Source organism: Opisthocomus hoazin, chromosome 3, assembly GCF_030867145.1.
Source record: "Opisthocomus hoazin isolate bOpiHoa1 chromosome 3, bOpiHoa1.hap1, whole genome shotgun sequence".
NCBI classification, from domain to species: domain Eukaryota; kingdom Metazoa; phylum Chordata; class Aves; order Opisthocomiformes; family Opisthocomidae; genus Opisthocomus; species Opisthocomus hoazin.
In genome coordinates, this window is record NC_134416.1 from 43594465 (window position 1) to 43608215 (window position 13751).

Genomic DNA, 13751 nt, shown 5'->3' on the forward strand with positions numbered 1-13751 from the left:
TTCCTTGCTAATATTTCCCTTTCTGAATCACTTTTTTGGGTGCTTGCCCAGCCCCCATCTGAGCTACATTTTTCTTGCTCTGTAGAAGAATTAATTTGATTTGACTCCCATGTATTTAAGTGCATGTTAACATCTGTTTATTTACTTCAGTGTGCATGCATGGGTTTATCAGAGTTAGAGCAAGAGATGTGAGGCCTGTTGGCCTGTTGTTAGGAAATATTATGGCTTTAATTATTATTTTCCATTAGGTTACCTGTCTAATTTCAGTTTGTAAATCCCTAATGACAGAACCTTTTCTGTGAATAGCTATTCTGAATATCACCTTGATTCAGAACATGGGAACGTAATAAATACACTGCTGGATCAGGCCAGTGGTCCATACAGTACTCTGTCTCTTGCAGTGTCAGTAAGGGATGCTGTACAGGGAGAGCACATGAGCCTGACTGCTTTTTGTGGTACTCCCCAGTTATCTGACATCACAGAACTAGGAGTGCTAGAGGCGGCATCACTGCCTGTTCTCTTCAGTGTCTGTTTTTGGACTTGTCCGTAATTTGTCTAATCCATTTATGATCCTGCTGATGCTATTTGGCACCACAGTGTTTATGACAGCAAGTTCACAGCCTGCTGTGTAAAAACCAGATTACTAATCCACTGTAATTATCCTCTAGGAAGTAAGGCAGTAGCGTCTTAAACACAGACCAGAAGTCCATTCTACCTTGGGCTTTAGCAGCCCAGTACAAAATGATGATTCTTGTTCCAAGGAGCCTAGTATGTATTATAAGCATCTTTGAGCAGAACATCAAAGTTACTAAAACCTTTGGACAAGAAAGTGCCGAGTGCCTATTTCGGTATCTTTACTAATGTTGATTACCAAAGCTGAACCTAGTCTAGGCATGTCTACATTAGCCTTAAGTACATCCATTTTTTGTCTTTGTGTTATGTTTTTCTTTTAGTAGACCATTCTCACCTCTTTTGAGTTGGTGGAAAGGAAGGAGGCCTGGAGGGGATGCAGAGACCTAAAGATACACTTAAAATGTGTAGCCAACACTTAACTTACTCTCCCCATGACCCGTGGAGGTGTGGGAATAGGTGCTGGCTGGTAGGTATGTTCCTTGTAAGGCAGTTCCAGCTGCAGGGCGTTTTACACTGTGGTCCCTCTTTCATGCAGCAGCTAAGTGTATCTTGGCAGCACATCTTTCTGTCAGGCTGCTTATGCACAGGCTATGTGCTATGCTGCACAGGCTAATTCTAGACCTCTTAATGGTTTTTAGTATTACACAGAGGTTTTGGTGTCATCTTTCTAGCTGATATATAACCTTATCATATGAAGGTCTCTGCCCTGATGAGTCTGCTGCCTAAGACAGGACAGCAGTCTGTTCTGGATAAGCTGGGGTCATTGCTGGTATGGACTGAAGTGCTTGCTCATTTTCCTCTTGCTGAGGCTCAGCGTTTTCCTTTCAGATCTTCAGAAAAACCCGGTGTTGTCATAATGCCGACAGATGTCAGGTTAGACTACACGTCCACAGGAACGTAACACGCTGCCGAGTGCCACGGCAGCTTTAGCTGAGACCCGGCTGTTGACGCAGCCAAAGTCACGGCCTATTTACGTTCGGCGATGGCTTTCGGCGCGATTGTTCCCAGCCGCCAAAGGAGAAGCGTGCTTTGACGCTGCCAACCCACCGAGTGGCCGTGGCCGTGCCACGCAGGGGTGTTCTCGCCGCACCAAGGGCATGGCCAACCCCACTGCAGCCACCCTGGCCTTTCTCTTTCATGTTTCCTTCTTCCCGTCAGGATTTTGGGGAGGGCAGTGGGGCTCCGTCAGCCCCCTCCAGTGGACAGCGGGTGCAAATGCCATGGAAAATGGTCGTTTTCCTCTCGGAAAATGCGATGCTGTGGCTATATTTTCGTGGGTGGTGCTAGTTCTGTGTCTGCTAATGTGTACGTTGGGAGACTGGAATCTTGTTATATGACCCAGTGGTTTTGTTCCTTTAAAAGCTGAAGGCAAAACGAATGTGTAACAAAGATTTTTATAGATGATAAAATACATGGCACCAAGTAAATCCCTCAGCGATAGTGAGATAGCTTAGTTCTAACAGGGCGCATTTTTATGTCTAGAAGTTTTGTAGCCATGGGCAAGTACATTTGTATTAGTGTTCTCATGTGCAAATGAATTATGAAGTTTTTTAAGAAAAAGATTTCATGTTTTTAGTACAGCATGAATAGAATTATTTGTATGATAATTTGGAATTTAATTTGCTTTACAGTATGTTCATTTAAAATTTTGTATTGACTTTTGAAGTGACAGTCATCAAGAGGAGTGCCCAAGATTCTCATTGGAGATTAAATAAGGGAAGAGTGACCACATGTGCATCATGGAAAAACAGTTTGAAATGCATATTACGCCTCAGTGGATAGTACTGTCTCCTCCCTCCCTTGCTCCCTTCCTCCCTTCCTCCCTTCCTCCCTCCCTCCCTTCCTTCTTCCCTGCTTCTCTTTCTCTCTTTCTTTCTTTCCTTCCAGCTGTCAGTCTGTTTTCCAGCATTTCTCTCTTTCGCTTCCCCTCCATCTTCCTTCCCACCCTCCTCCTTCCCCTCCCTCCCCTCTCTTCCATCCTCCCTTTCCGACTGCCTGCTAGTCTGTTTTCCAGCACCTTTCTCAAACACCACTTCCCAAATCATGCTGTGACACCTCACCAGAGCAGACGTCGTCTTTACCATGCGCTGTCTGCTGCCTGACATGCATTCATGTATGAACTCCGACAGGCCCTGCTACCTGGTGGAAGAAAGCAGCTGAGGGCTTGTGTTTTACTCTTTAGCATCCCTTTTGGGTCTGCCCCTAAGGTGATCCTCCAGCCATTTTTCTCTGCTTGAGTTTCTCTGTGTTTAACCTTTCCTGAAATCACTTCTACCCTTACGATGGACATTTAGGTAATGACATGGTGATATGTGAGACAAGTGACATTAAGATAGTACAGTCAGCCAGTCAAAGGTGTGTTTGGACAGCCTGTGTCTGTAACCATACTCCTGCCTTGGAAGAGGGCTGGCTGGCTGAGAGGCAACACTGGTGGGTTTCATTAGCTGACATTACTTCAGTATTTAAAGTGAGGGAGTTAGTAAATCATCATTAGCATAGTTATTCACACCTTTGTTGTAGATATTTGGTAACTGGCTGTATGTCACTTTCTCTGCAGCTGACCTTTTTTTTCCTTGGAATTCCTGATGTTTATAATAGCAATCCACTTATATAGACATGCACAACCATAGGCATGCACATATGTATATTCATGCGTGCACACACACTTACTGAGGCTTTGTCAACTGACATTAGCTGCTGGTGTTTTTTACTGCAAAATGTATTTCTCTATTGGTTTATTTGCACTGCTTTGTTTTAGCTTCATCTAATGCACTGGAACTCCACACTGTACAGCAGCATTGATGAGGCAGTAGGGAAGAAGCACGGCATAGCTATTATTGCTTTGTTTGTGCAGGTAAGTTCCCTCTGTTGCACTTGTTACCATGCTCTATCATATGTCTGAGGAAAATGACTTTCTTGCCATTTTCTTTCATTTTTTAATAACTTCATAAAATAAACCAGTGTATGACTGCTGGTATTCTATTCGAAAAATACTTCTCAGTCATGTCTTCTGTGTATGCGCTAAGTAATTCTTGTTTAAACAGGGTATTGGAAGTATTTTAGTTAAAGAAGGGATAATACATAGTTGGCCATCTCTCTGTGACTCTGGGTTAAGCAGACATCCACTCTCCATTCCTCTGAGGACAGAATGAAGGCTGTCAGGAGGTACAAGTGCTTCACTGTATCTGTAATGTGTTTTTCTCCATTCCTGGCCAGGCCTGCTGTTCGGGGATTGAGGAAATACACAGAGGAGAGGAGGAAAGAGGGGAAAAAAGCCTACTAACCCATTGGTGCAGCTGAAAAGTGGTAGTAGGATTGTGCTTTTCTGAACACAGGGACAAGCGTGTTTCTTCAGATGGGATGAATGTGAAGTGGGGTCATATTACTTCTTCAGAGATGCCAGGCTGAGAGTGTAATGAGTCTTGCCACAGACCCTCAGAAAAGCCTGCAATGAGGAGGCTGAATGCCTGCCGGGATGAAGGTGCAATGCAAGCTGGGAAGTTAGCCCCACAATGAAATTGGTGTTGAAGATTTTTCAAGGGATGCACCTTATAAAGAAGATTTTCAGTTTTAGTCCTCAAACACCAGATTCTCATCCTCCTCATGAGAAATGGCAAACTGTTTTATTTAAATGCATTGGGAGGAAGAGGTTTAGAGTTCATGCTTAGAGCAAATGGATTTTCTTTCACAGTGACATTATTAATTTGTTGTATTTCATAATGAGTTTATGAGTGCCTTATGAGTTTTACCTCTGTTTGAATTTAAAGGTACATTGGTTATAGCTCCAACACTCAGATAGAACTGCTAAAAATGAAAGTCAGAAAGTCTTCAGTTTTGTATCCTAGAGGGCTGTGTGATAATTGCTTTGTAAGTCACCTTCTAATTCCGGCAGAGGTAACCTTCGAGTTAGTTAGAAAGTTATATATAAGTTCTTAAATAAATCTGAAGCTTTTATGATACATTTTCCATTTCTGGTCTCTCACCTTCATTGAAGTTCATAAGCATTCCAAAGGGCTTTTTCATTAGCCAAGAAAGGCATCATATAATTACAATTGACCAAGGAAAAATAGTATTTGTGCTGTTTATTAAAGGAACAGGGAGAGGAAATTTGGTGACCATTTTTTCCTGTTAAAGGCATGGAAATATAATAGTTTCACACCACAGTACTCAAACACATCATTTTAAGGTCAGTGAAAATATTTTCCCTGATTGAAGTGACAGCCCTTGTTGATTATTAATTTAGAAACAGTGTCTTTGAAGAGATTTAAATACGTTTTATGCACTTTGAAGATTTTGTTTTTTTAATTGAAATCCCATTCTGATACGAAAGAAAATCCTCTTAAATTCTTAGAAATAATAAAGTACATTTGTTGACATGCAGTTGTTTCCTTGCAGTGACTGCTGTGCCGTTCTATTCCAAGAGAAACAAAAAGCAAGCAAATTTTTCAGGGTCCACCTCTCCTGTTCTCACTCATGCCTGCTTCGTTCCTGACCTCGTATATGTACATGTTGGCAAAGAAATCAAGTGGAAGGCTGTTCTGTCTTCCTATGTTGACAATGTTATTCTGCAGGCAAAAACTAGGGTCCTAGGATGGGTCGCTTAGGTGAAAAGCAGCTGAAATCAGTGTGCAGAGTGAATGACATTCATGGAAAATAAGAATCTCGTATTTCAACAGTGGGTTTCTTTTGAAAGCCCCATCTTCTGTGCCTTAAAGTCACTCAGTAAAGGCAGTGCTGCAGGCTGCCGGGAGCTTGGCTTTCGCCGGCAGGATCCCAGAGATGCCGTGAGGTAGGGGATCTGCCATTCTGTGCTCTGCAGGCAGGGAGAAACTCCCCCAAGCTGCAGAGATACCTTCAGCCAGATTTGCAGTGCTGTGGGAACAAGTTCAGAAAGTGCATGTCGTGCTTGTTCAGTCTGTTCCTTTCTGTGTGCTTTTCTGACCAAAACTGGTAAGGACAAACTATATCCTTGGCATTTATATGCCATAATGCTGCATGATTTTGATTCCATATGCAGTATATGCTGCAAAACAGGGTTAGTCAAAACTTGCCAGACCTAACTGTGACTCTTTCTCTGGTTCTGTGACTTTCTGTCTCTGCTTTAAAGTTATTTACACCTCGGTTACTTTTGACTGCTGACTTTATAGTGATTTAATTGTTTGGACTTGCCATGTGTCAGTGTATTTGATTAACACAAGGTTGTGTAGCTTAACTAAAAACAACTGCAGACCTTACTGTTCTGGTTGACCTCTTTCTTGCCTCACAGTTTCTGAAATAGCAAAATACTGAAACTCATCTTTGCTTGCCGTGTTTCAGATAGGAAAAGAGCATGTAGGCCTAAAGGCTGTAACTGAAATTCTCCAGGACATCCAGTACAAGGTAAGGCATTGTCTGAAGAAATGTGTCCTTCACTGACCGGAGAGAGTCAGTAAGCGAAAGGTCTATATGAAGCCAAGAGAAGGGTTTCAGGTGCATCTGTAGTAAAAGCATGTGTGAAAGCCATCATTTGGTGGCCTGCATCAGAACCTCAGCATTTTTCAGTATTCAGATAGTATATGGTCTTTGTAGTTACTTTCTTTTCTGGTGGCCAGAAAGTTTGATGTTACATACCAGTAACTGAATGCAAATGCTGCCTTTTCAGTGGTTATCATGGAGTCAGCGTGAATGCAAGCACTGCAACATGCTTAGTGAACACCAGCAGCAGTATCCTCAGACTTACCTGGTTTTGTTTGCAGAGGAAAACAATAGATGAACTGAGCACCCACATTAACTTGGAGTGGGAAATCAGCAAGAACATAATGTTGTCTTGTCAGGTGGATTATGTGTGGAGATCCTGAAGGTCAAATAATAAGCCTAGCAGGACTGAGGAGATAAGAGTGCTCTCCAGAATGTTGATGCTGTCTTAAATGACTGTGGGCAAGTTACTTCCATCTGTCTGCTTCGTGGTCTCTCTCTGTAACATAGAAATAATCATACCTTTGGTTTTAAAGAATTTTGAGATGTATTAATGAGATGTTCTGTACTGGTCTGGAGAGATTAGCCTTTCACTTCAGTGGATGCTGAAGTGTAAAATATTAGAAGCTGTTATTAGAAGGGAGTTGAAAATCTTCTTTTACTCAAATAATGTATGGTAAGTTTCAGTCATGAGGTTTAATATTACAGTCTCATTGTTTACGAACGTGTCAGAGAAAACAATAGTGTGTGGAACTCTGTAGTTTCATTACTGAAAGGACAGCCAAGTAGAGGAAGGTCATGAAAGGCCTTGTCATTGTGAGTGTGTTATACTAATGACTTTCAGAGGGTCAATATCAAACATACTTTTGGCATACATAAGATTTTCTTGCATTAGATACATGGAATTATCTTTGTTTTATTAAATGTTACCCACGTCAGTCAAGGAAAAGCTCACTTTGGCCCTTGTTTTTTAAACTCATTTTGTATGGAACCCCTGAATTTCATGTAGAGGATTTCAAGGCTTGGACCTGGAAGGAGCCCAGGTACTAAAAGCAGAAAGTTAACAAATTGCTGAGATAATGTCAGAAGTAAAATATAAAATAGAATAAGAAAAGTGTTTGTGTAGCTGCAAGGACAAATGCAATGGTGATTAAATGGGGGCTATTAATGAGGTTGATTTGCACAGAAATTCAAGGCTTAATGTTATAAGAACACACAGTGTGTTTTACCTCTCCATTCATCATCACTTTAATAGGAAACTAGAGATGAGATTGATTTGTATTCATTTTTTCAGGGAAAGTCCAAAACAATACCCTGTTTTAATCCCAACTCTTTATTGCCAGGTAGGTGCCTTTGCTTACTTTTGTGTGGGTGGATTACTAGCTAATTGCAGAGGCTGACACAATCTTGATCTAAAGCATAGCCTAAGTGCAAGCCTGAGAGTGTGTCCCTTACGGTGGTAATGCATTTTGCACCTGGTGGTGCTGACAGGGATAGGGATGCAGTCTCTTTGGAACTCAGGATAGATCTGCACCTTCGTCGTGCGAGTGGGATGTGGTACTGTAGTCCCTGCACTGCTGGCAACACTGTGGCTAGCTTTATTGATTTATCATCCCACGTAGAGGGGGAGCTCTGTGTACGCCTTTCTCTACTTTGGCATAAAATAGGAAGCGAAAGGTTACCCAATTACCAAGGCAGCTTTTTGGCAGCATCAAAGGACAGTGCCATAATGCAGTGACAGTGGTATAGCATACAAGTAGTAGTGACAATGGGAGGCAAATTCAAATTCGTATAGCTAAAAGTTAAAAAGTAACAGTAAGAAACAATCACTTCCTCTACCTTGTCTTGAAAAAAAATAAGACTTTAAAAAATGTGCTTCTGCAAGATGAGTGTTTCTACAAGGAATCCTTCTGAGCTAAATTCCATGTAAAATCTTTAATTTTCCAAAGTAATCTAGGTCTACGTTAAACTATATTAATTATATCAAAGGAGTATTGTTTAGGTTGCAAAGTCAAGTGCTCAGCAATTAGGAACTGCAGGAATTAAGGCTGCCTGTACCACTTCATGCATATACATTACAGAACATCTTCTAGTTGCCTGACCGTAAGTTATTTTTCGCAGGACCCCTGCCTCACAGTTCCTGTTTGATGCTGATCAAGTCACATAAACCAAAATTTTCATAAGTCATCTCTAACTGTGTGTTCCTCATTTTTAGGTGCCCAACTTGAGATCATGGGGTCTGATTTGCAGAAGTGCTGAGTGCTTATGCCTCCAACTGAAGTCAATGGGAGCAGTGCTCTGACTGCATTAAGTCCTAGAGAAAGTTAACTACTCTGAGAAATCAGGTTCTAAGCATCTCATATTGAACACCTCAAGCGAATAGATGCATTTGACCTTAACTTGTCTGTGCCTCAGTTCCCCAGCTTTAAAATGTGGGGCTATTCTGTCCTTCCTCAGCACACTGGTGTGTTGGGAGGGTAAATTAATTGCTGTTTGTGAAGCACTCAGACAGTGAGGAAATGAGTGCGTTAGCAATCTGAAAAATGAGAAAATACGGTCCTTCTAACAAGAAGGATTTGAATAGCATGGGAAAGAGAAGACCAAGGACCACATACTGTACTGAGAAATCCAAATGTTATTAGGTGCTTTTTAAAAGAAGATGAAAGATTCTGTAGAAAAGACATATGTGATCATGTAACAAGGCGGTGTCACAAGGCATGCACAGGATGGCTGACTTAATTCTTGCAGTTCTTAACTTTTGAGTGTTTGATAATGCAACTTGCTTTCAATGAATTTGCTGTATAATTCCCTAACCGAGGAAGAAAATTACACCAACTAAACACAATCCATTCACTGACAATCACAGGCTTCATTAGCAAGATTCAATTCTACTGATATTCCTCTGAGCTAGTAGTGAAATGGTAGTAACAGGTTAGGTCAGCCAAACAAGTTTATTTGTCTGCAGTCTCCCATTCTGTCCTTGTCAAGCTAGTCACAACCTTCCCCCTAGCTCTCCATGCGATGAGTAACCACCCTTTGTCTCCAGTTCCTCTTTAGGTTTGTTTCTTGTCCCCTCTTTTACAGTCAGGCAGTTTCCTCTCTGTACTTCTTAAGCTGTGTCAGAGAGTCATTTGTGAGTAGGGCCTACAGCAGCAAAGGAAAGCCCTGTGTAGTCTCACTTATGAAGTGTGTGAATCTTTGAGAAATTAAAATTAAAATAATTAAAATCAAACACGTTGTATGTAGAGTTAAAACTCTGCTTGGACAAATGATTGTATGTTTTCTTGAGAGACAACTGTTTATTCTAACAGTTATTTAGTAAGCTATTAATACATTTGTAAACTTATTAAAATAAGTTTATTCTTAAATAAACCTTGATTTTTTCCCCTGTGAAGTTCAACTCACTTTTCCAAAGCTAGGAGGCACCAGTGCATCTCAAAAAACATGTCACCAGAACTACGAACTGATAAGTTTGGCTTGAGCTGTTTTCACTGATTTTTTTCTAAAAATTGAAATAAATTAATCCTTGAGACATACTCTAAATGTATAAGTCAGTTAAAATTTGATCATCAGAGCCTCATTGCCTTCAAAATGGGATGTCTCTTTTAGCTTTAGACACTAACAGGAGTTCTTTCCCACCATGTTATTTATTGGCTGTGTTAGTATAAGGAGTTGTGCTTGTTATTCTTCAGATCTATGAAGTGTCATTTTCATGTTTAAAATACTCGTCTGCAGGGGGAAGTTACTGTAATATAATGGCCACAAGCTGATGTACATTCACATGAGAAAGTAGTGGACAGTCCTTGACAGGTTATAAATTCACACCTTCTTTCACTGCATACAAACTTGCTCGTCATATGAGCAAACCCATGGCTATCATAAGCTGTTATAATTGAAAGACACAATTATTTTCCTTAATGTCATTAAAATTCCACATTTCTTTTAATTTCAGATCCTCTTCTGCGTGACTACTGGGTGTATGAGGGCTCTCTAACCATTCCACCCTGCAGTGAAGGAGTCACCTGGATATTATTTCGCTATCCTTTGACTGTGTCCCAAGTGCAGGTAACAGCTGTGCTTAAAGTGACCTTGGAATATGGTTATGAGCTAAAGGTTATAGTGTGCAAATATATATATCAGGACATTATATCTGTTCTGCTTGAAGATCCCATTAGATCAGTACATGGCTTTTCAAGTAAAGGTTAAGCCTTTTGAGTCACTGAAAGCAACGCAAAGGTCAGAGATGAAAAACCTTGTTATCATTTATCATCTACATTTAAAATAATTCTTTATTTAAGTGAAAGAAAAAGAAAGAAAGAAGTCAATGGGCAAAAGAAGTTCAATTCTTTGTAATTGTAAGCTTTCAAATATCACTGCTTTTTGATGTTAAAAGAACAAAAAAGCACAGGGAGACACTATGTCCTGAAGAATGAAAATTGGGAACATAGTACAGGCTAGCTATGTTGCATTGAACTATATTTAACTTATCTTGCTCTTTTTTAATTCTGTTTTATAATAAATGTCATATGGAAACTACCTATTTAAATTTGTTTTCACATATGTGTTTTATAGTGGGTTTTTATTTTGAATTATATCTAACAGTCATATGAGCCTTCCTATAGAAAACATTTCAAATCTGTATACAAAAAATCCCAGTAAAAACAATGAAAACTCCTGATGAATATTCTCACACAGTCTGTTAATCCCAGCTAGAGGAATGTGGGTTTACTTTGAGTGAAACTATCTAGAATCCCTGAAACTGAATGTGTTAATTTTCATTGCCTGCTCTGAAGCATGTGAAAACAGAAGGGAAAAAAGTATAAAAGGTGATAAATTCAGATTTAAATTATTTCAGCTTTAATAATCTAAAATTTTGCTAGTAATCTTAGCACAGTATTTTAACAATTTTAAATTGTCAGTGAATCTTTTCATGTGAAAGCTGAATTCTACTTCTAATCATAAGATAAAAGCAATAGCACCCAATAGGTTTATTTGTGTGGTAGCTGCAACTTAAATGTATCCCATCATGAATCTGGTATTTATTTGAAAAGGAGGAGTCTTATGGCTGCTTACTACTGAGTAAACAGAAACAGAACTCTTGTTGGCATTATTAGGTTCAGCATAACTTAAAAAAGGACAGAGTGCATTTTGTGACTTGGCAGCTAATTGTCCACATACGATACGGATAAACAAAAGGACTTAAACAGAAGTATAAAGACCATAGCTGTTACACTGAGACATTGTGTGTTATTTTATTTCATGTTAGTTGCAGATTTTAGAAGCTCTGTTTCCTTTTAATCCAGTCAATGTACAAAGGAGGGCACAGTTCAAGCCATCCACAGGCACAGTATGCGGGTGAGACTGGCGGCACTGGAGCAGAGTGAGAGATTGGAATGGACTTATGCCAATACCATCCACAATACTTTGTACTTGTTGTAGATCATCATCAATTAGAAAAAAAATTCTCACTGCTAGTTATGAGTGCAGTGCATTAAAGTCATGATTGTGCAGAAAAGGCTTAGTAAGAACATTAAGGACTTTTGCCAAGGTGGGATAAAAATTTTACTTGCATCACATACCGTTTTCAGATATCAATTGAAAATAAATATGGGGACAAGTAAGTGAGAGACAGTGATTCTTCAATTCTAAATTCAAAAGAGACCGAGAGTTCTACAGAATGCCCAAAATAAGATTTTGGGGGTGCCGGAATATTTTGCTATTGCCTAGACATCCAAGATTGTAACTTGTAATTAGCATTTTGACTGCAATTAAGTATCTGGCCTCTTTTGTGCACATGGGCATGAGTGCCTGTGAGAGATTCTGTTTCAGGAGAGATTAGAAATGCAAGGGCTTTTGTCTATGGAAAATAAGAGGATGTAGTATAGCATATACCATTCTGAATCATCCATGGAAGGCTGGTAAAGGCATTTAATTTTATTAAGACTGCTTGTAGTATTAAAGCATAGATTCCAGTGCAAATGCATTTCTAATGGATTTAAATACATCAGTTTTACATGTCATTAACTTGTAGAACTTTCTTCAGTGGGATACTAATGAACCCAGCTTATGAAACTTCAAGCGATCTGTATAAATACTAGTAGCATCTGTGGTTATAGCTGGTGAGAGACAAATTCACAGCTTTCTATTTTCATTTTTCAGTCCACAAAATAATTAACTTCTGAGTGTCAATGACAAGTAACAATAAAAAATGACACAGTCTGATACGGAATAGGTTTTATTGCCTTCCTCTCATGAATCTAGTAAACATATTGGAGACAAGATGTTAATTCACATTCTCATTTTCTGTAATTAACATAGCGATACTGATTAGCTTAACAAACAGTGGGTCGTAAGGGGAAAAAAGGAATAAAATTGCAATTCTAGTTCATGGTCACATCTATATATTTTCACATTTGCTGATTTTAAAACAATGAAGAAGTAGCTATTTTGGCATAGGCATAGTAGGCTGACCATTGCAAAGTAGAGAACCTTTCTCTGTTTCTCCTTGTCGTGGTTTAACCCCAGCCAGCCATTACGTACCACGCAGCTGCTCACTCACTTCCCTCCCCTCCCCCAATGGGACGGGCAGGAGAATGGGGAAAAAAAAAGTAGAACTCATGGGTTGAGATAAAGACAGTTTAATAGGACAGCATAATATAATACTACTACTACTACTACTACTAATAGAATATACAAAATGAGTGATGCACTAGACAATTGCTCACCGCCTGCTGACTGATGCCCAGCCCATCCCTGAGCAGCGATTGCTGTCCCCGGCCAACTCCCCCAGCTTATATACTGAGCGTGACATCATATGGTGTGGAATATCCCTTTGGCCAGTTTGTATCAGCTGTCCCAGCTGTGTCCCCTCCCAGCTTCCCATGCACCTGGCAGGCCAGCATGAGAAGCTGAAAAAGTCCTTGACTACTTAGCAACAACTGAAAACATCAGTATGTTGTCAACATTATTTTCATCCCAAATCCAAAACACAGCACTACACCAGCTACCAGGAAGAAAATTAACTGTATCACAGCCAAAACTGCTATGGTCCTGAAGACATTTGTAGATAGCAAAGTTCAACTGATGAGTTGATTTACTACTGATCTAAGTCAATGTTAAGTGAAAGGAGGTTCATCTCCATGTGCACCTCACCTCAGTAGCTGGGATCTGACTGTTTTGGTTATATGGGTAGCAAAAGAGAAAGCCAGGACTGCAGCGTCGGGATGTGCTTTCGTGGTGTGCAGTGCTGTTTCCTCACTGGCAGTAATGTTCTTTGACATGAGGCTTCACATCAGAGAGCCGTTTCCTTCACGGGTCTTCCTGTGAGGTCTGGATAAAGCATGCAAGTGACTCTTCTCCCCTGGAGAATAAGGGTTTTGCAAATCTGGTTCCTGGGAGTTTTATTACTGACCTCAGTGGAAAGGAGCTTGTCTGGAAAGCTGCACTCTGCAGTGCTCTTTTTGCATATTCCTGCCCTCCTTCTGTAGATTTAATCATACTCACTTGTCTTGTGTTGAAATATACAGCCCAGAAAGAACTGTGTTGTCTGCTTTTGTGAGACACCTTGCCCATGCATGTACACTGCTGAAATGCAATGAGAGAAAATAGAAAACTCCCTCCTATTTGGCCAGTAAAGAGCAGGAAATAATTGAAAAAGACTTGCT

The 13751-nt window shown here is 40.1% G+C and overlaps 1 protein-coding gene across 2 annotated transcripts in view; it reads left to right on the plus strand.

The window, feature by feature from the left end:
* Window positions 1-13751, plus strand: part of CA8 (carbonic anhydrase 8) — a 53450-nt gene that overhangs the window by 18698 nt on the left and 21001 nt on the right. For both annotated transcript variants that reach the window (XM_075416099.1, XM_075416100.1), the window contains exons 4-7: window positions 3392-3487; window positions 5950-6012; window positions 7382-7430; window positions 10040-10152. In XM_075416099.1, coding sequence (XP_075272214.1) covers window positions 3392-3487; window positions 5950-6012; window positions 7382-7430; window positions 10040-10152 — 321 coding nt within the window. The remainder of the gene's footprint in view (window positions 1-3391; window positions 3488-5949; window positions 6013-7381; window positions 7431-10039; window positions 10153-13751) is intronic.